This window comes from Sceloporus occidentalis, unplaced genomic scaffold (genome assembly GCF_023333645.1).
Source record: "Sceloporus occidentalis isolate IW3139 unplaced genomic scaffold, rSceOcc1.0.p SCAF_68, whole genome shotgun sequence".
Lineage (NCBI taxonomy): Eukaryota > Metazoa > Chordata > Lepidosauria > Squamata > Phrynosomatidae > Sceloporus > Sceloporus occidentalis.
Window position 1 is genome coordinate 1,902,591 of NW_028317048.1, and position 23,308 is coordinate 1,925,898.

At 41.2% G+C, this 23,308-nt stretch overlaps 2 protein-coding genes across 2 annotated transcripts; both read left to right on the top strand.

The window, feature by feature from the left end:
• The first annotated feature begins 1,200 nt into the window (after nucleotides 1–1,200).
• Nucleotides 1,201–8,847, top strand: LOC149286491 (cytoskeleton-associated protein 2-like). Its single transcript, XM_089493916.1, has 9 exons — nucleotides 1,201–1,258; nucleotides 2,507–2,594; nucleotides 3,924–3,999; nucleotides 4,536–5,272; nucleotides 5,888–6,137; nucleotides 6,480–6,650; nucleotides 7,344–7,413; nucleotides 7,888–8,155; nucleotides 8,580–8,847. Exons 1-9 carry the CDS (start codon nucleotides 1,201–1,203, stop codon nucleotides 8,845–8,847), a joined length of 1,986 nt encoding a protein of 661 aa, XP_089350042.1.
• A 2,078-nt stretch (nucleotides 8,848–10,925) lies between these two features.
• Nucleotides 10,926–20,873, top strand: LOC149286492 (serine/threonine-protein kinase Nek3-like). The gene is made up of 13 exons (XM_089493917.1): nucleotides 10,926–11,042; nucleotides 13,648–13,741; nucleotides 14,761–14,858; nucleotides 16,138–16,221; nucleotides 16,508–16,575; nucleotides 16,747–16,833; nucleotides 17,132–17,186; nucleotides 17,533–17,733; nucleotides 18,656–18,791; nucleotides 19,041–19,166; nucleotides 19,720–19,863; nucleotides 20,225–20,354; nucleotides 20,792–20,873. Exons 1-13 carry the CDS (start codon nucleotides 10,926–10,928, stop codon nucleotides 20,871–20,873), a joined length of 1,422 nt encoding a protein of 473 aa, XP_089350043.1.
• Nucleotides 20,874–23,308: the final 2,435 nt, after the last annotated feature.

Genomic DNA, 23,308 nt, shown 5'->3' on the forward strand with positions numbered 1-23,308 from the left:
TTTTATTTTATTTTTTAATTTATTTTTACTAATCACACTGTGATTAGAAAGCTGGGCTCCATTGACTTGCATGGTGAATGCAGTACCTGTATTCAACCTGCAAGTGGAGCCAAAGTTCTCTAGATGGTCTGGACCATCTAGCGAACTTTTAAAATTTGTGGTTCCTGTTACAGGACGGCGGCCATCTTCCTTGATGGCGAAGATTGCCGGCAGCTGCGGCTGTGACCGCTCTCCGGAGCGGTCACAGCCCATCAAAAGGTTAGTGTTTGGTGTCGCTGGATGCCTCCTGATCGAGGCATTCCAGCGACACCATTTAAGTTTAGGAGGCGATCGTCGATCGCCTCCTAAACGCTTTTAAAACGGGCGTCCGCCGCCATACAAAGTATGGCGGATGTTGACGCCCCGTGGAGGGGCCAGAGATGGCCCCTTCGTGCCGATCGCGGCGTTGCTGAATGCCTCGAGGTCGAGGCATTCAGCAACGCTTTTTGGGTGCAGAAAGCGATAGTAGATCGCTTTCTGCACCCGTTTAAAGACGTGCTGGTCCTGGCACGTCAATTGTCGTAAAGCACATGCTTTTCCGTGCCGTGCCAGGACCGGCAATTGTCATTAAGGGGTTAATTTGGGTTTGCTTTGTGGAAACATTCATGAATTCCAAGTCTTGTCACAAAGTACAATTTTCAGGGTTTAAACAAAAGTAGCAATATTTTCTCACAATGTGACATGCTTGGCTTTTTTTTGTACATAGATACAGTTTGTATTCTTTTAAAATTAAACACGTAAATAGCTGGTAGATAAAAAAAAAACGCCTTTGGTATTTTCAAATCGCCGCCCGTTACTGAGGCGCGGAAGAATTTCAAACCGCTTTAATCCCATTACACGTTAATTGTGAAATAAAGACGCTCGTTATTCTAGAAAGCCCCGCCCCCTCCAGCTGACTGCATACATCTGCTAAGAGACGTTAGGTGGCCACGTGACATCCAATTTCAAATGATTCGGTCGCAAACAATAACACGCGTCCTCGGATAGTTTCCTCATCACCTGACCAATCGCTGCAGAGCAAACCACTGAGCTGCATGGTGATTGCTGAGTCTTTCAGCCGCTGTCCAATCAAACGAGTCGTGCAAGAGGAACGAGGGGCTAGGCTACAGCGCGACATTCAAATCTGAGGAAACTAGAGGATACCGTGCGGGAAGAGCGGACATGGCGACTGTGGTGCAGCCGCTGCCAGCCAGCAGGGGACTGCAGCCTCAATACAAAGGTGAGCGGCGTGGCGGCCTATTTTACATTGTAGCAGCTGGGCTAGCACTCGCCACTTGCTTTATTAATCGTTTACAGTTATCCACCGCTGGAGAGCCGTACGGCGCCGGAATTCCCTATGGCTCGGTGTGCCGTCCCCATACTAATACGCTATATTATATCTAAGGTATTCGCAACACTGTTTGTACTATCTATCTACGGGGCTGGATGTTTCTAATATCCCCTGTTATGTAATATATATATCAGATGCTTGCTGGTTGTTTCTTGCTATCATATAGGGGCATCCTGTGTCTCCTCACCCTTTGCTGGAACCTTCTCCCAGCCTGTAGCTACCTCCAGCCATGCAGAAAGTAGATAATTTACTAAATCGGTGTTTTGTACCCTCCAAACCCTCTGATCTCAGTACTTCGCGTAATGCCTTAAATTGCATTACACTTCTGTGTAAACCCTTTAATCAATGTAAGCGGTTTTAAATGATGAATCTGTTGAACAGACGGTCACCTTAAATCTGTCAAGTAACTTATTTCTAAATTATGAGTTTCTTATTAATCAAAAGGACAGTGTTGTCCGGCTTTCTGATGTGGTGGGATTCATAACGTATAGATATTATAAGTATGCGTTGGTGTCCATTGTACATATTAACTGTAGAGTAACGCACACTTCATGCTCTCCATTTGTGAGTCAGGTGCTGAGCTTGTGGCTGGTAAGTTAAGCACTGGGCTATCCCAAACAAGCAGGCCCGGCTTCCGGATACGGAGGTAAGAGGTTGGTAGTTCTGACATTTGTCAGGTGCGTGTAAAATGTGCAAAAGTATTCTCCCTACCGGTTTGGCAATGAATCATTAAAAAAAAATAAAAAAAATCCAATGAGTCAGAATATATCTTGTGTTGTGTTGGCTACTTGTCTGTTCATGTTGGCTACATGGCAGCAAGCGGTAAAGCCAAGTCTCACTGTGACGGGCAGAATAACTCCTCGCCGGTTGCTCGGGTGTAAATGTGGAGCGCCTTCCTGCCACCAGCAGATCAGCCGATGAAAATGAGTAGTTAGAGAGAGAAACGGGCGTTTTGCGCTTTGTAAAAACGCGTTGAGCATCCTCCTCTCTGTAAAAAGCCCGTCTGTCTATATCGTCTGCTGGGTTTATTGTTTGGTGTTCGTTTTCATTCATTACATGGTAGCAAACGTCACACGCTGACCGCATCTCTTTGGTACGTGTTACTTTACAGTTTACTGAATTTTTTTTTTAATTTAGAACAACGAAGAAAAAAAGTAGAGGAATATTTATCCAAAAAGATGTCTACTTCGAAACCTACTCAGCAGATCCTGAAACCTGAAGTTAGGTTAGTAAAGTGTGAAAGAGCTTAAGATACTGAGGGGGGGAGAGAGAGAGAGAGATATATATATATATATACCGTATTTGCTCGAGTATAGGCCGCACTTTTTTCCCATAATTTAAATCTTTAAAGTGGGGGTGCGGCCTATAATCGGGGTTTAGCATTTCTTACCTTCTCCAGGGTGTCTGGAAGACCGGATCAGCAGACTTTCTTTAGTGCGGTCCGGCAAAAATGCGGTCCCCCCGGCAACACGAGCAGAAACTTTAGTTCCTCCCTGATGTTTTATTCCCAACATTGATGTAGAATGTAGATGAGGCAGACTGGTGCAGGAAGTGAAGGTCACGTCTGCTGCATCTACATCAAGGTTGCAGATCTAAAGTTTAGGTAAGGAGGGTGGTAGCCTCCTACCATACATTAAATGTAAAAAAAATAAAAAAAACCCACACACACTAAGCATAAAGAACTTGCCAAGTAGTCCCCAACCTTGAATCCCTTTTAAAGGTCCCTACCTTAAACTCTAAGGCTCCATTATAAATTATCATAAATTAAAATGGGACCTTAAAAAAGCTATTTTATACTCTCCTAATCTGTTTTAAAAGGAAGCGTTGTCTTTCTAAAATATGGTTCTGATATTTTTTCCCTTTTCTTAGTCTTCTCCCCATCTCTACTTTCTACCTGTCCATTCTTTTATTCATATAACATATATTATATACTGTCAAAAGCAGGGCTAACTGTATAAAAAATGTTCAAATACCATTCATTAAATAAAATACTGTTTTACCATTTCACTAACGTGTATTTTTTCTTTAAAAATATATTTTTCTTTAAAATAGCACCTAACTTTTTGGGTGCGGCCTATATCCGAGCCAATACGGTATATATATATATATATATATATATATATATATATATATATCAGTAAAGGAAATGTTACCAGTAGTTTTAGTCTCCTATTATTAGAGAATAATGTGTGTGTGTACTTACATGTATACATACATGAACACACACACAACCATGTTCTCAAAATTTGTACCAGATTTTTTTTCTCTATATTTAACACTCCGGGGGCCGCTGTCATTAAAATTGTGGATATCAACCAGCTTTATTGCTGTGAATGACTTAATGAAGGGAAAATGGGGGGGGGGGGTATATTTTTGTCGGTTAAGTTTACTTTGAGAGAGAAAAAAAAAACTTTGGGCTTTTAAGTTGTCATAGTTTTCTAAAGTTTTTTTATTTTTAAGGATACTCTGCTAAATTGATTTCCCTGTCTTAACTGTTCAAGAAATCTTTTACATATTTATACAGTTTGCTTTTTTTCTTTCACTTATCCCAAAGGTCACTTTTAATACAGAGAGATAATCAGACTCATCGAAGGAGAACAGAAATTGTTAAACCCACTGTGCAAAAATTTGTAAGTAATATCTTATGGTAGGAATGCTTTGACCTCCTATGTTTGTTGCGCTGTAACACATTTCCATAAATAGTCCTCCCAAATATCTGCCAATAACAGAAGATGAGATTTTGATTTAGCTGTACCCTTCTAGGTCTTCAGAATGTGTTCCTCCCGCAGAACCAGTTCAATAGCAGAATACATAAACTACAATTCTACATTTTACTCTGCAGTTTGAAGTGTACAGTAAATTGGGAAAATCCAAATACTCCTGTCAATTAATTATGTAATTTATGGATTTTCTAGGTAATTTAATTTGTACAGTGGAGCACTAACATTTAATGGGTAAAATCACTGCTTTAGTTAAAAAGGTAGTAGATATATGGAATAGATTCTCTGTGGCAGAATTAGCGGATTAAAAGAATGCTCGGGATATGCATACATTTATTTAGAATAATTATATTTAATAATGCATCTATTGGGTCAAAGGGGATTGATTAAATAGCTGTCTAGCTGCGTCCACAGGCTAACTGCCTTTTTTTTATTTTTTATTACAGGGTAATAAAGAAAACCTTGAGACGCGCTCTCTTGCTGATGAAAAAAAATATTCTGAAAAAGACACACATCATTCAAATTCAGCTGCCTTGGCAAAGAAAAATGAAAGCCAGACTTTAACTTTTAGCCAATCTTTCTTAAAAACCAAAAGTCTAAAAGAAAAACAGCTTAAGGATGTAAAGTTAAAAGTGGAGACGGTGAAAGGCGTCCCAGAGAAGCCGGTTAAGCCGGCACTCGGGATTTATCGTGGAAAAATCATTCAATCCAAGATTAACTCCTTTAGGGCGACTTCTGTAAATACAGACAGCAAAACTCCAGCAGTGACGGCACAGACAAGTGCAGCGACCAAATTAAAACCATCCACTATTACTGTAAAACAAATGCCAAAGCCAGCTCCTGCCACCACTGAGCAAAGAAAGACTGCGGCAAAGATTGGGCCTCAAATCAGACCTTCAACTAGTGTTGGCATCACAAACAAGAAGGACACAGCGACTGCTAACAGACCCGCAAGTTCCTTCGTGGAGAGAAAGTCAATGGGCAAGACGCTGTCACAGAGACCAGTTCCTGATAAGGCTCCAAAGACTGTAACTTTAGGCAAACAACCTAAGGACTTAAAAAAGGGGAAAATCCAAGTGGGTCTGGTGAAGCCCATGCTCCGGCCTCAGCAAGACAAGTCCGCTCAACCTGTGGCTGCTGGAAATAAATACAAGAGGCCTACAGAATCTGTAGAGGAAAGGAAGTATGTAACCTGTGCATGTTTCCATATGTTCTGGGCAGGGCTGGTCTTGGCATCAGGTGGCTACGTGCATTTGCATTGGGGACCAAATAAAAACTTCAAAGTGACAGCTCAGCTATCGTATGCATCAAAGTGCATAATATGGCTGTAGTGTTAGATGGGAAAATGGGGAGGAGGTTTGCATTTTTTGGGTATGACCAGTGCTGGGTTTTGTTTTGGGTTGGTTTTTTTTTTTGGGGTGTGTGTATAATATATATATATATATATATATATATATATATATATTCTCTCTCGGACTGAGCTGGCCTTCAGTAATTCATAGCTAACTCCCCCAGTGCGTGTTTTAGACATGCATCATGGCTTCTCTGAATTCTGTGACAAAAAAAGTCTGTAGTAGTACCTAATAGTATTCCCCTCCATGTGCAATTTTTGTTTTATTGTTATGGCTGCAGACATTGTCTTCAAATTTTTCAGTTTGTATAATTATTTAGGTTTCATTTTGTGCAACGTTCCAGGAAATAGTAATTTTCTTTAGTTAATTCCACAAATGTGTTAAGTGGCATTAATACACATTAGGCTGTAGGACGTGTATCTTACGCATGTTTGTGTTATGTTCAGGGCCCGCTTGGCGGAGTGGAGAGCGGCAAAGGGAAAGGTGATGAAAAGGCCTCCCGTAGCAGTAGTGATATCTACTGCAAACAAAGTAGGGAAAGAAGAACCAGACGTTAAAAGTGAACCTGATCCCCCTAAAGAGAACCCAGAAACTCGCCAATTCTTCTGGGCCGCCATGGCAGAAGAAGATGAGCAGGAGGTGTTCACACAGAAGGTCACACAGATATTTGGAGACTGCCTAAAGTTAATTGATGAGGTATCTGATCATTAATATTCAAAACTGCATATGTGTCCTATAGATTATTTCTTCTGCTTCTATTATTCAATTATTATTGTAATTCTTTAGCACTATGGATTTCTTCTTAGCTTTGTTGCTGTTGTTTCTGTGAAATGTATATAACTTTTAACTAGTATTAGTGTGAAAGATAAGCCTTACTTGGGGTGTTCTGTGAAAGATGTTTAATCGTTATCACTGTGGAACTTCAAACTGCTGGGATAGTGAATATCACCAACTAACATGATGTGAATGACAATTGTGGTCTTTTCGAGCATGTAACGATATTCTACTTCACCTCTTCTTTCTTAAATCTTACCAAAGGGCATCCCAAAGGATGATGTTCTTGCCATATTGGAGAAACATATCGAGAGTATTCCAGAAGCCAAAAGGTTTTCCAAATACTGGGTCTGTCTTGCGCACCTGGAGAAACGTGAGGGGCAACTAGAAAAAGTTATTGCAATTTGTGAGGAAGCTGCAGCAGCTGGAGCACAGGTCAGTGGGGGCAGTGATTTCCCATCACACATTTTGTTCTTTTACTATAAGGATCAATTGGAAAGCGTGTAATATATATAATATATCGGCTCGATTAAAGGCCGCACCCTTAAAGAAAGATTGTATTTAAAGAAAAAATACACATTAGTGGAATGGTAAAACAGTATTTTATCTAATCAACAGGAATGCATGTTTTTCAACATTTTTGGTATCTATTATTATGCAGTTTGTCAGCATATGTTATGTACAAACGGAAAACCAATAGCATATTTTTAAGGTCCCCCCCCCCTTAATTCATAATGCACCTTACTCCATGGTGTCTAGCGCATCGTGCAAACATTCACTGGCTGCACAGACAACCTCCGCTGCCGGAAGGTTATGTTACCCGCAGCAGGGCTAAAAGAAAAAGGAAAAAACACCCGCCCGGAACTGCATGTCGCCGGCATTGGGCGTTATGAATTGCGCATCCCTGCTGTAAACCCCAGTTATCGTCTTCAAAGTGTGTTTGAGGGGGCGGCCTATATTCAGCCAAAGACAGTATTTAAACAAAATATACAATTAAACCACGACAGTATATTGGGTGTGTCTAGCCTAATCTACAAATAGCCATTTTGCACCAATGATCTTTGGTCCAGTTATTTTCTCACAGGGCATGGCACTGTTTTTAACGCTCGTCTTTCTCTCTTTGCACAGCCATTGGATGAGTTGCGGAGTATTCTTGCAGATGCTTTGGAAAATCTGAAGGCTGTTTCATCTGATTCTAGTACGTTATTTTGCATGCTGTATAACAAGTTCCCCCCCAGATCAGGCTTTATATAAGGAATCTATACATGTTAAACATACTGGGTGGATTGCTGTGACAGCTTTTGCCTTTGTGCTGTACGGAGGATAAGACATTAGACAGTACTATGCAAATGTGCCGCCACTTGACGTACCGAAAGTGATGTCTTTGAATATAAAAAAATCCCATCGCGTAGCTCTATGGATGCAGTTAGACTTTGCCTCCTTAATTAGGCTGTGGGCGCACATTAATATTCTACCCTAGAAGCTGAATTCAGGCTAGTGTTATATGACAGTTTCATTTCTTACATTATTGGTGAGCCTTTTGGCCTATAACAAATGTTAATTTGAGTTACCCCATTTTAAATAGTTCTGCTAGCTCTTCTTACTTAAAAACGACTGTGCTAGAACTACGCTGATTTTTTATTTTTTTATTTTTATATATGTATAATTCTAGGGGAAGAAGCCAAGCATGAAGCCCAGCATAATGAAGTCACAAAATTGGAGGAGAATGAGGTTAAATCAGAGCCTGTTGACGAGGAAGGAGATGCTGTTAAGGGAAAGAGGAGCAGGAGGAGGAAAACGGGGAAAAAAGTTACAATAGCAGAAGAAACCCAGGCTATAGAGGACGAGGAAAAGCCTGTTGCTGAGCTCCTGACACCAGAGAACAGAGATGATGCAACCGTGATAAGATTCAATGTGCGATCGACCCCAAACTTACAGAAGTAAGTGCTTAGATTTATTTATGATTAAGTTACATACAGAAAATAGGACGCTACTACTGTTGGTAAAAAGTAGCAACAACCTGCGCTAACAGCTTACCGTGAATATCAACGTACCATCAGGCCCCCGTTTCGCTTTCATGGCTGGCAATGGCTATTTTAAAGTAAGTTAGTCAGGCTCTCCATCGCTTATTCTAATTTTTAAGGACGCGCTTAGAACCCACCTAGAACCATACAAGCAAGTCCTCCTCCACCAGCAGTCCCTGCCACCTGTTTGTTTTCCCACTTAAGATCCTAATAGATTTTAAGCTTCCAAGAGCGCGTATGCACAATACACCTCTGCTTGCCATGATTTCACCACACAAACAATATGGATAATTCTTCTCGGGAACGTACTGGTGTTAAATGCTGTGCCCTCCTCCTACAGAATGAAGACAAAAATTCATATGGGTGAATGTAGTTCTACCTTCACGGATTTTAAGTTCATAACCCCAGTGAGACGTTCCCAGCGCCTGGAGCTGAAGTCCCATAATCTGCCGGATATGCTGAAAGACCACGACCCTTGTGTTTCTGGAATTGCTCAGCTGGAAGACTTGGACTCGTGTCCTAGTGCATATATTTTCAGGAAAAACCACGCTCTCGATGATGTCACGGTGAAAAACGTTCCGGTTAAAAACAACACAAAATGTGCCTAGATCCAATACGGTATACGGTAGCCCGTATACGGTTGCTTGCTGCTGCCAATAACATTTTTGTTACCGTTTGCAGGAATCCTATTGCTCTGCGGGGCTCTATGTATACGAAATGGCAATGGCCAATACTTTTACAATTTCTTTTGTTTTTATTAAATAAAACAAAAAACAAAACCAAAAAACCCATCCCTTTCGAGAACATGCGCAGAGAGCAGCTGCCCAGTGCTCTTCCCTCATACTTCCCTCATTCAGGGTTTGGTGATGGAATATTAAATGTTAATAGAGGGTTGCCATTTCTAGACAAAAGCCAATGTACAGTAATGTTATGAGGCGGCACTTAATGGGGATTTACAGGTAAACACTATATATTTTCTTTGATTCTTTAAAAAAAATTCAGAATTGCATATTTACATATCCATACTTCTAAGAGCGACATGTCGTGAGAACTGCGCATGCTAAAATATGTTCATTTTATCAATGTAAATAAATGCTTATTTGCTTTTGTGTAATTTTGTGAGTCTTTGTAGCTTTTAGTTGTTGTTAAGGGGCCAAACACGTTAATTTCCATGATACATTGAAATGAATCTTGGTAGTGACTGAATAGGAAGAGATTTATAAATCCACAGCCCTGGGCTGTCATGGTTTTGTGCTGATGGGTAGCCTCACACGATTCACAAGATGCTTTAGTGACAAATGAGTAGAAGGGGATAATCAAAGAGTTAATTCTGGCCGATCAATGCCAAATAGCAAGTGCATACTGTCAGTCCTGGCCGTTATTCTCAGTATGTAAATCCGACGGGTGTAGCTAGTAGTAGGTTTCTGAGTAAGACCGATTAATAGCTCAGATTTCATTACCCGGTGTCTGACAACGGAGAATGCACGCTGCGCATGCGCAGAATTGAATATACGCACAGTACCGTTACCGGTTTGAGCGACACAATCTCCCATGCTCCTGCTCCCGGCCTCTCAACTCACCAAGGTATGCAAAACATACATTGTTTTGTACAATCTAAACATGCAACAAAATAAAACACACAACAGATAAAACAACATGAGAGCTGCTTTTTTAATAAGTCCTAAATCTGAATAAGGAAGGAGCTATAGTTGCAGATCCAACGCATCTCTCTCTAGGACCCAGCGGAAGAGACTTCCGAATGCGGAAGTGACAGCAGTGATTGTGTATAAGCAGCACACAACATTCACACACACACAGCACACCCTCTGTATTACCCCCGCTGTACTGCCTACACTTCATCTAACTAACAATAAGGGAAGCCGGGTGGCCAAGGGCTACTGCGACCTGACTAGGTAAGGGGGCTTTGAAACGAGATTACTTTTACGGGCCAGGCACTTTTAACTCTTTATAGCGATCTGCAGCATTTTGAACATCAGATGCTTCTGGGTCTAAACAAAAAAAAAAAAAAAATTCTGAAACTGGAAACTACAGATAAGAGGAATTGACAAGATTTTACAAGATTTCGACAAGAATGTACTTATGTATTTCATTTCATGTAGGGCTTGATTTGGTCATGAATGTAAACATCCATTGACCTGGCAAGGCATGCCCAGTCTTGTAAGGTTCAGCTCACATCTATACATTGTGCAAAATGAATCAAATGCTGCATTTTTGTCAGATATTTAATGTGCTAAAGGATGACAGATCTGCATTATTGCTAAAGACACACTAACTCCTTCCATAAAATATATAAAACCTATAATGCACAGAATTACATGTATATAAATGATAGCGATATGACATGATCGTGTAAGCGTGTGCATAAGTATGTAATGTGCTTTATAATGAGTGAAAACTCTATCTGTTTAAGAAAACTGTTATATGAAACTTTTGGAATAAAATATCCTGTGATTGACGCATCAAGAGCTGATCTGCTGGTTCTATTGAAAGAAATCCTACATGCAGGGTGTACGTTGTGATTCTATGTTAGTGGTAGTATTGTGAAGCCCTGATTGTCCTGTACTGCGCATGTACTGGCACATAGCACATTCTGGACTGGGATCTGTTACTTTGTCATGAAGCGTGAATGAAGTCACTCCGTGTGTCTGTTTTCTGTCCAGCTCCAATGGAACGCTTCTGTATTGTTAAAGTCATTGGAGAGGGATCATTCGGCAGGGCGCTTTTAGTTTGCCATGAAAATACCAATCAGAAATATGTGATGAAAGAAATAAGACTGCCAAAGGTAAGCCAATATAAAAAGTAGTTTGGAAATATTATTTATTGTTATATATAGCGCCATCATACTCCGCAGCGCTGTACAATGAGATGAAAACCAAAGTATACGCATATTATATTATTCTTACATTTCACTTATAGAAAGCCTTAATGATCCTGTAGTGATATTATAAATAGGAGAGAATACATGTTTAACCCTTTTAGTACCCAAAGTACCGTACCTTTTATGCCCTTTTTTTTTTTTTTACCATATGTGAGCTTAATTAAGATTCCCCCTTTTAAGTGTTTGTACCCACACTAATTATACATCCTTTTTAGGGCTTTCATCTTAAACCATGGAAACATGCAAAAAAACAAATAAATAAATAATTGTTAGTCCTAGTATGTAAAAAAAACTATACTAAAAAAAAAAAAATTGGGCAAGTCTGGTTAGAATTTCTAATACGCAGTAGGTGCACCTGATGAAACATGACCCACTTTACGTTCTGCAACATTCCCTGATTACACACATACCCCACACACCTATTTTTAATGTTCTACAGGACCACATCCATCCACTACAACAAAATTTGTCCCTCCACAAGAACAAAGGTGGACAACATTGATTTGGCCCATCTAGTCTACCATTTCTTTTCGGATGTAAAGATTTTAAACCTTAATTGGTGATTGGTCTCATCTTGATTAACAATAGTCATATGCCTGTTCTATGGATACTTAAATTCCCTCACTGCATTAGCCCCTACCACTTCTGCTGGTTGGCTGTTCCATTTATCTACCACTCTCTCAGTAGGAAATAATATATTGAACTGAATCGATTTTAGGATTTTGAAAGAAATTAGTCAACAATGATTATGGGGACAATCAAAGCTTTATTAAATAAAAAAATTGTATGAATGGGGCAGGGGGAAAGAGAATAAGCTACCTCTGGACTCACGAAGAGTCAGTCTTCAGCACGCAGGAGAGGAAAACCCCCTATTTTTCAGGAGGAAACCTCTGGGGAACCATGGCTTGAAGAACTACCCTTCCCTCTGGGCATTAAGAGGTTAACTCTGACTACATTAAAACATAAAATTAAAAAAACCCAGAAAACAGCAAACAGAAAAAATTAGTGATTGGGTTCACTGATTTAAAAAAAATAAAGATCCACTCTCTTCATGGAGTTTACAGATCACTTTCCTGGTATCCTGACGCTCTGCAAATCTCTTTGCCGGGTAGCCGACACTCTGCAGTTCGCTTTGCCAGGACGTCAGCTGTCTTGGGATGGTCCTTCAAAATGGCACTCAGTGTGTGGAGAAACAGTGTGATAAATGTAGCTTCCATTGTGATATCACAATGATAGCTGGCAGGAGATTCCATCCCACAGCTTGTTTAACCCTTTCACTGCCAGAGCACTGTATGCTGCTCACAGCTTTATTTATATAAAAAATGTGAGCAACACAATATGTCTTGCTGTTTTTTACATTTTATTTCCTTGAGTTTGTATTATTAAAATGTAAAATTGTGATGTGATAATTGAAACTATGAGTATTGTTTTCGTTTTAATTTGTGGCTGTGCAGTGTTTAAGATATGAGAGGAGAAAATGCACCTGAAAGGTCAGGAAGGAGTTGTTTTGCTATTTACATAGAGACTCCATATAACGTCTCTTTCCTACAATTTGTTCCTTTTTGCATCCCTTCCTTAGCTTCATCACTTTATACACTGAAGTCTATTGAATTGGGAATTGTATGCATAGCTGGGAACTCTCAGGGTTTGAGTCTCAGGTTTTTTTGCCCCGGTCTCAGGGTGAAGGGGCAGATTCTCACGGTCACTCCATTTGACACTGACTCCTTTTTATGTTACACTGCCAGGATCATAACTGTTTTGGTTGATATCCCTGCTTGAATGCAAGTGGCTTAATTAAGTGGATCTTTAAATAATGACAAGTCAAGGTTTCTATGAGGACTGGTATTACTAACACATTTGCCGAGTCCCTACATAGAATCTTCACAATGGACACTTAAAGGATAAATGTTTCCAAAATCTCAGGTTTAGAAAGTTCTCAGGTACGCACATGTATCAAATCAACGAAGCTTTCTAATCAGGGATGGACTAGTGATCACAAAGCGGTGCTGGCACTTTAAGGCCAGTGGGCATCTGATGATATGGGAAAAGCCAACAGGATATGCACGGCCTCATGCTACGTTTCTATGCTCTCTTAATCTCACTTGCCCCCCTCGAGTAACTAATACATACACACACTCTCAAACACTCACCATAACAACTTAACTCCTATCACAAATCCCATTCATACACAACATCTAACTCCCTCACATCTGTTACATATCACTCCCACTACACATGACGCCCATCATGCCTATCACACACCACTCCCATCATGCTGATCATACATCACTCCCATCCCATAACTCAATCCTATCACATCTCAGAACTCACTCCCATCACACATCAATTCCAACTGACATCCTTAACTTGCCCTTCTTAACAGCTTCCCACAACGCTCCTGCCTCCACGGGCGAGCCATTTCATTTGAGACATGCCCTGTTTGTGTCAGCTGATCATGTGTTTGGAATTCCTGTTTTTCCAATTGATTTAAAAGTTACTCTGTTTCCAGTCTTCCACCGGCGTTCAAGAGTCCAGGCAAGAAGTCATTCTGTTGGCTAAAATGAAACACCCAAATATTGTTAAATTTGTGGAGTCATTTGAAGGTAAGTATACAGATCTTATCGCCTTCAAGATAAATTGTCATTCGTTTAAAAATAATACACTTTAAAGGTGCTGTTCTCTTTTAAATTCTGCCATTATTCTTCTCTCCCATACTGGTTTTCCCCATTTGGGTACTGGTGGCAAAACCCAATCCTCCAAAACTGATTTTTTTTTTTTTGGAAGGAATAGGGAATTTTTTTATGAGACACTTTATCATTAAAATCTCGTCTCTGTCTCTACTTAACAGAAATTATATCTACCGGCTTGCCTTAAGGTATACAAACTAACATCTACGTAAAGGGAACTCCCACCAATTTTTAAATACTAACATCAGATTGAAAATAAGTTTTCATAAATATTGTGCCGTTTTCTTTTTAAATATTCCTAGTTTTTGCAAAATATAATGTTTTTAGAAAGCTGTTATGTTAGGCCAATCTACTAGACAAACATCCTGACTAATTATCATACGGCCTCATGGTAAATGATGCAGCGACATAGTCTCGATCAGGCCTAGACTGGCTATCTGGCACACTGGGCAAATGCGATTGTGTGTGACCAGCAGCTGGATATGCCTGGCCACCGGCTACTTAAGCATAAAAATGTAGCGTGCGGCTGCGCATATGGAGACTTCGACCGTGCCTACATCATCAGATGGCCGCTGGTAAAGTGCCATGTCCACCCCATCATGGCCAGTCTCAATCGCCCAGCTGGACATTCTGACCATGGACTTCATCAGCATTGCCATAAAGAATCAGCTCAGTGTGGTGTTCGAGCAACAATATCAACAACAATGGCAGCCTCCTGGTCTGCAGATAAAGGAAGTTTATTGTACACTTACTAGATTCTAAGATCTTCAGCGCACGATTGATTTTTGAAGGCTCATTTTTATGTTCTTGGATTAAAGCGTTGTGTAAGATATTATAGGGATGCATTTGTATTTATTTCTTGTTTTAATGCCCAAAAACACAACTGTATTAATTCCTGCAAAGTGAATAAATCACATTATTGTATCTGCTGACAGCGGAGGGACACTTGTACATAGTGATGGAATACTGTGATGGCGGGGACTTGTTGGAGGCTATTAAGCGGCAGAGAGGAAAACTTCTTCCTGAGAAAACAGTGAGTGTTGGTCATCACATTAATTGACCCAGTATATATTTTACGTGTACAGTTTACATTCTGATTTGTTTTTTTAATTAAACATTGACTGCAGAAGGCAAGTTAACTCTACCAGATACAGCATGACATCCTTCATATTGGTGGGAACTGTTCCTATAATTTAATAATGCTCAAGAATGTGTTGGTATATTAAAACTGATTCTAAAATCGTGATCAGTTTACCATGCAATAATATTTTATGCCCCAAGGAGAAATTTCCGTATATTCCGGCGTATAAGACGACCCCCAACTTTTCCAGTTAAAATATAGAGTTTGGGCTATACTCGCCGTATAAGACTACCCCTCCACCCAGTACAACAACCAGCCAATCACGGCAAGCGATGTACCTTACCGGTTATTGGCTGGTTGTTATACAGACATATACATACATACACTGCCCTTACACACACCCTTGCCTTTACACACACACATACATATATATATATATATATATGGTGTGTGTGTATATATATATATATATATATATATATATATATATATATACACCAGCTTACAAACACACATATACCTACACTGCTCTTACACACACCTGACCATACACATACACTGACCGTCTCACACCAACATATATACACTGCACTCACACCCCTTTCTCCCCATCTCTTACCTTTCTCATCTTTTATCTTCCATCCAGTTGTGGGAGCGTGAGGTCTGTCATTTCAGACTTCTGCTTTACTGCTCCCTCATCACTACACGCCGGCAATTGATGCCGAGCGCCGGGACATGACGTCATCCTCCGGCTCGGCATCAATAGCCGGCGCGTAGTGATTAGGGAGCACGGAAGCCGAGGTCTGAAGTGCCAGACCTCGAGCTCCGTAATGTTGGGCTAGTTAGAGGGAGGTCGTGATCTCCCCAACCAGCCCTGCTGATCAGGGCTAGTTGGGGAGATCACGATCTTGCACCTACCTCGGCGCGGCCCTGAAGACCGGCCCAGGGGAGGCGGCTTCTCCACTCGCCCCTCCCCTAGAGATTCGTGGCTTCGTGACTCTCCGGCTCGGTAAGTACCCGTGTTAGTTAGTACCTGGTGTGTAAGACGACCCCCGACTTTTGAGAAGATTTTCTGGGGTTAAAAAGTCGTCTTATACGCCGGAATATACGGTATAAACAGCCTTTGATGTGGATTAGGAATTAGCCAACTAAAAGGATGTAAAGAAACACCCGACTCCATCCCTCATTTGCTGTCAGGTTTTAAATATTGGATTTGTGTTTTTATTTTCAGGTTCTCCATTGGTTTGTGCAAATGTGCCTCGCTGTGCAACATATTCACGAGAAGAGAGTATTGCACAGAGATATCAAGTCAAAGGTAAGATATACCCAACCACGTATATATATCATATAGAATCAGACCATCAGATCCACGGTGGGCGCGTACACATTGAGACTCCCACTTACCATAAGTGCCACTCATGGGACAATCCAATGCTTTGGATAGACAGCTGCAAAATATTATTTGGCAAATCATTTTTGGTTCATCTCTAGAATGGAGTATTAAAAGCAAATTACCAGGACTAGACTCGTGTATTAGTATTGTTAATTTCTAGCAATGATCTGTCATCATCTATGATTCTGTGTTTTTTGTATTTACACAGAATGTTTTTCTTACACAAAAAGGAACAATAAAATTGGGGGACTTTGGATCTGCTCGACTTCTTACCAGGTATTCACAGTATTATACAATGAGGATAATGTAGAAGTTGTTGGGATGTCATCCAAGCCGAACTACTAGAACTTGTCCTTTATGGACGAGTTCCATGCTCTACAGCGCAGAACGGAGATGGCCATTCAGAACAGCTTAGGTTTCTAACTTGCCTTGCGTCTGCTTTTACAGTCCGACGGCATACGCGTGCACATATGTCGGGACCCCCTACTACGTACCTCCAGAAATCTGGGAAAATATGCCATATAATAACAAAAGGTAAGTCGCTCATGAACATGCCGTATTTCTTCGAGGTCTCTTTATGCATTGAATTATGCATTATACAGGGTTACCTCAGCCGTTCACACTGTAGAAACCTGTTGGTGTTGGCCATTGATAGTGAGAGACTTCGAAACCACCTTTAGTGAATAAACCCCATTGCTGCACATTTGATGCGGAAAACAGTAGATCAACATAAGAAAATCTGGATTTTATGCATAAAATAACAAACCTAAGAATAAGGTCGAATCTGGTGTTTTTTAAGTGTGAGTATAAAACGTTTTTTCCTCTGTTTTAGTGATATTTGGTCGCTGGGATGTGTGCTGTATGAGATTTGCACCCTGAGGCACCCAGTAAGTGAAGCTCCTCACAGCACTGAAGTCGGTTACAATGGTTGTTTTTTTTATCAGAACGTTTATGCAGTAAATGGATGCAACGTCTATGAATGATAAATCTGAAATGATGCTTAGTAGTTGTGCCCCTCGCTCAGCACATTACTGAAAAACCAAAGGTATTCTCTACAATACACTAAATCCCAACACAAGAAAAAGACATTTGTATTAATCCCAATTATGAACAAGATCCACAAATAACTCAATGAACTGGTTAAAGCAGCGTGACAATATGATAAAGACTCGTGTGAGACAAACATAGGGTTACGCCTGCCTTTTCATTTATTACTACCTTTATTTTTCTAAGTTTCAGGCATCCAGTTGGAAAAACCTAATTCTTAAAATCTGCCAAGGATCCTATAACCCACTACCCTCTCAGTATTCCTACGAACTGCGAAACCTTATCCGGCAGATGTTTCGGAGAGACCCTCGGCATCGCCCTTCAGCTAAGACCATTCTCACCAGCAGATCACTGCTAAAGCTGGTCGGAGCAAGTCAATCGATTGAGGTAAAATATGGTATATACCGTACTGGCTCGATTATAGGCTGCACCCTTAAAAATTGGTGCTATTTCAAAGAAAAATGTATTTTTTAATGAAAAAATATACATTAGTGGAACGGTAAAACGGTATTTTATCAAATGAACTGGAATACTTGTATTTTAACAATTTTGGTATCTATTATGTAGTTAGTCAACATATGTAATGTACAAACAGGCATTTGGAAAACCAATAGCCATTTTAAGGTCCCCCCTTAATTCATAATGCACCTTACTTATAGATGTGCCCCTGATATGCTTTATGCCCCAGATATGCCATTCTGACCCCCTGATATGAAACGCTGACCCCAGATATGCCACTCTGCTCCCCTGATATGCTTTATGCCCCCTGATATGCCACGCTGACCCCCTAATATGCCACTCTGCCCCCCCCCAGACTCCTTGGTGTCTAGCGGGGGCAGCCGCTGAACGTCTGCACTATGCACATAGACAACCTCTGCCACTGCTCGCCACTTCTGACGGGGCTTCTATGCCGGCGCAAATTCAGCAGATAAGATAAATAATACTCCAGTAATAATATGTTACTGTTTTTAACAATACACCATTTGTAAAAAATTATGTAATAGAATATTTATGGATCAGGATAACTAAGCTAATGATTTGTGGTAATAGAATGCCTGGTTCTTGATCCCCCAGTAGGACCATCTGAACAATAGATAGTGTTAGGATATCGTGGTCATCTGTGGCCATATTATTGTATTATCGTATGCCTTTATCTGCCTTATTATGAGTTTAACACAGTGTTTACAAATAAGTTGCCTACAAGTTTAGTGATTAAGACCCCAAAGATGTGAGCACGGTATCTCGCCTGTAGGAAAAGCCATGGAAAGTATTAAGTACAGAATTATCAATTGTTTTCTATTCTTTAAAGCATGCAGATGATCACAGACATCGCGACGATCTACCTGGAGACCATCAAATGAGCGAAAAGCCGCTGCAGCTGGAAAATCATTCTGAGCTTGAAAATGGTAATACAGAATTTTATTTGATGTATTATTTCCCAACAGGTAAGGCACAAATACCGTTTTAAAGGTAGCAAGCGGAACCCCTGCTACCTGACATGAATGTGGCATATGGGCTAAGCCTGTATAATAATGATGCCCCCTCGGCAAGTTGATTTTACACTAACAAAGCAACGACTCAATGCAAACAATCAACTGGCTGTACATTTAGAATACGTTGAACTATTTAATTGGTTTGAGATGGGATTCTGGGCCATGCAACTTCTGCAGTAAAATGTTTTGTTTGAAATATAGCCACAGACCCCAAGCCCCCTCAACTAAAAAGGCAGCAGTGGGAAAAGGAGCCTCCAAACGCTGTGCTGTCTATGCTGGGAAAAGCCTCTGTTCTCACATCCAGTATAGCTGCTGGAAGAAGTACAGGTGAGTGATGGGGAATCGGAAGCCGTAACCAAAGTATGTAAATGACTAGACCCTTCGGTTGTCAGGCTTGGCGTTCAACAAAAAGCAGGGGTCATCTGTAACTTTACAAGGCTTAAATCACTAGCTTGGTTTATAGATGGAAGCAGACGTGGGAAGTCCCAAAGGTGGAGGAATCCTCCTGTCATGAGCTGGGTCAGGCTAGATGTTGTGGTTGAGCAGACACCTAGCCTCCTTCTAACTGGGACAAAGTACCAGAACCCAGATGAAGTCATACATCCAAGGCAAATGTTGTAAGGAACCTTGTTTCCAGGCCTTGAACACAATGAAGCAGGCTGGCCAAGCCATTAGTGGCTATAGAAGCATGGAAAATTGAGCCATATGAGGTGGGGATAATTAATTGCTCCTTGCAGACATCTATGTTAGAAGAACATTTTTTTATGGTGGGACCTTGTGATTAGAGGGCCAGCCAGGTAATATCCTGGGATAAATGGCAGTCGCACAATATATTGTAACAGCAAACATGCATTATGTACCTGTCTTCTCCTGTGTGCAGGTGGCCATGTTATAACATATAGTAAGAATGAGCAGAGAAAGAAGTGGAATAAGGAACCCCCCGAGACGCTGTTTAATATCCTGAAGAACGCTGATCTCAGCCTGGCATTTGAAACGTACACCATATGTAGTGAGTATACTGTTAGCAGTCTCTTTATTGCCAACAAATGATTTAAGATTTTGGGGTCTATTCGCTAAAGAGGGAGTTTGCAGGAGAGTTGAACATCCCAACTCCCAGATATTAGTATGCATTATCAAGGGCAACCCCTAGCAGTAATAGGAGTCACTGTCATACTCATGCTGGAGTAGATGGCTTAGCCTTCTCGTCCTAGCTGGACATCACAAAAGGAGGGGTAAACGGGAAAACACCATACATGTTTCATGTCCATGGACACTTAATCGTAGCCTATCTTCACTGTGTTCGTACATGACCAACCTCTCCAGCCACTAGTGACAGGACTGGCGTGTAAAACACATTAAAAACATACAAATATTTTCTGCGTTAGAAGCATCACAAGAGTATCTTAAAGGACCACTTTCCAATGATGACCAAGCCCCCGATGCCACAGATAGTAGAGAGGAAGAGATTCCTGTAGATCCAGAGAGAGTTGAAGCGAGATCTGACGACGATGACACGTGAGTATAGAGAACCAGCGCTTGTGTTTTCATGGATGAGGGCGCCAGATGTTCCCTCATCTGTTCTGCCATCGCTGCTGGCCTGCTGTGTTACAGATTCCATGTCCCAGTATGTGCTTTCCAAACATTTCCAAACGTTATGTATGATGAAGAAGGCAGATTAGGCGCAGCAGGTCCAGGGGAGAGTGGCAGCAAAAGCCAGTTGCCTTGTCAGTGCCCCTGGTGTACCTCCTACTTAGGGTGCCAGTTGGCTCCCTGTAACTGCCCCACTTAGTCCATGGCCAGCACAGCCTCTATAGAATGCGGTATATCGGCGGGCCACAGAGTTGACACCGCGCATGGAGGTGGGGGGCAGCGTTGGCCGACATATTAGTAGCTCTGCGTGTTTATAGCGAAGGCCATGCCAAGCGACTCACACTTTCCTGTACTGTTTACAGAGACTTTGAGGAAGAAGACGTTGATCCAGATTGGATGTCTGAGCTGAAAAAGATGTCACTGCAATCAAAAGTCACAACGTGACGATGAACAGACTGACACCCTCCATGCCATCTCTGGGGGGGGCACATTCAAATATTCCATTTCAGAGGGGGGCCACAAACCAAATGACTGTTATTGCGATATAAAATCCCTGGTGCTATTTCATGTGTTATTAGGTTTACAATATGGTTATGTTCACACAAATTGTGAATTCATCGTTATTTAACTCTTTAACACCTGTTAATTAAAATCTACCAGTTATTTCCATGTCTGCTGGAACTTTGAATTATTGATTCCATTTGACTCTGCTTCTTGGGGATCACGGCCCTACTGTGATCCAGAAAACAATTCTCAATTCTGTGATGGACAGCACTTAACCCTTTAGTTAACCCAGCTTTAGAATGGACCCAGGACCTGCGTTTTGATCTGATGTTTGGGGTACGGTGGTTTTTTTAATTCATTGTTATACACAATATTTTAATACATCCAAATGAGTTTCCTGATACAGGCCTTATTCCAGAAAGGATTTATGTTTCTTACGTCTATAAGGAAAATGGACACAGTCTTACTGGTCTAAAGGATGGAAAAGATGGCGTCTAATGAGCGAACACCCATCATATACGCACATCGGCGCTCACCCAGCAAATTGGGGGGATTCCATCAAATAGTTAATATTTTAAAAAGGAGAGAATTTATGTTCCTCATGTTTGTAGGGAAATGGATACAGCCTTACTGGTCCAAAGGATACCTTTTATTGAGATAACCCCGAAACATATATAGAGTTACAGGAGCCTTCGGGACGTCTGAGGTGAGATCCTGAAGATTCCAAAAATCCCTTCAACCCTTAACTGGTGTTTGTAATAAAAGCAAGTTATATTCTGTATTGTGTTAATTTGTTAGATACAGATTTTGATTGGCTGCTCAGAAGTTGGCCTCGATCCTCTTAGACAAGCGGTGATGTACAAATAAAAAAAAGGGTTCCTTGTAAAGGGTTCTAGAGTTGCGTGCGTTTAATGTGCACCCGGGGTTCTTCTTAAGACTCTCCGGACACAAAGAAATCTTGCATTGCTTATATTGCTTAACGCATCGGTAGCCAAAAGCAAGAAGATGCCAACCCGTAGGGTTACCAAACGCTTTATTTAACATATAAACGCACACACGGCAAGCACAGAAATGGGTGAAGGGAGACAAATTATGTATAAGTTAGTACAGAACACATATATTCTGCTGAATGCGTTAATAAATGCAGTGTGCTCAATGCCCTGGATGTAGTGTAACCTAGAACCAGGAACAGAAGCTGATGGCACAGAACTACAGGTCCCAGCATGCACCTCGCGGGGTGCCGCTCTCAGGCACGGTCCCTCCTGCCTCCCGGCGTCTGGTTACCTTGAAGCAGAGGAGCTGAAGCCTGTCGGTAAGTATGGTTGGGGCTGGGATTTGTGCGTGTGGGCGATGTCTGGTTACACAGGGGGAGCTGTGGCATGTCTGGGGTTTATGGATAAGGGGTGAGGAGGCAGGAAGACTTTGCTTTTTAGGCTTGTTGCGTCTTGTAACCATAGCAACAAGGAGGCGGGGCAATTTATCCTGAAATTATGTTTCCTTATTGTTACCCCCATCAGGGTTCTGGGCTACCCACAGAGCTGTGGCAAAAACTCTCGGGGCCTTTACCTGCCAAAGCTGCTGCTGTCATATTACCCCTTCATGTGGGTAACATAAACATGGCCCTTCCTTATTATTTGCTTGCGGAAGTTGAGATAATTCTGTTTTGGAGTAAAGATACCAGCATCAGCCAAGAGACAGAACTGTCACCACAGGGAAGCTCTCTCAGCACCAAACATTTTTAGGTATAAATACTTTTTTTAACTTTTTTAACTAAACTAAAGTTTTACTTTACTGAGCGGGTGGTAGGTGGACAGCATCCGACTCCCAGCAGAAGTGGTAGATAGCCATAAAGCTATCCTGGGGTCTTTACATCGGGATAGATGAGCAGACTAGATGGGCTGAACGGGTTCTCTTAAAATGCGACGCTTAAACATTAACCCTTTAATAGCCCGTTTTAAAGATTCTATGCAGTGACTGTCCAAATATGTTACCCGCGTGGCTGTAATACTGATCCTTGTGAAAACCTTGACTTGTTATTTTTTTAAAGAGACACCTGCACTTAAGCCATTGTACAGCGCTGCCGAATATGATGGCGCTATAGAAAACAATAATATCCACCATGGCAAACTGGGAGCAAAAGCACCGTTTGGGGGTCTTCTATACAGTGTAAGATAGGAAGGAGTCAGTCCCAGACTATGGGACCCTATGAACCTGCCCCCTTTACTTTGAAATTGGGGCAAAAATCCTTTAATTTTATAAACACCTCCATTAGTTTCCCCTCCTATCTCTGCTTTAGCTCTTTTGTTATTATGAACATTAATTTATTACAACTGTGATCATAAATAGCCAACAAAGTAAGTAAGTTTGAGCTACTG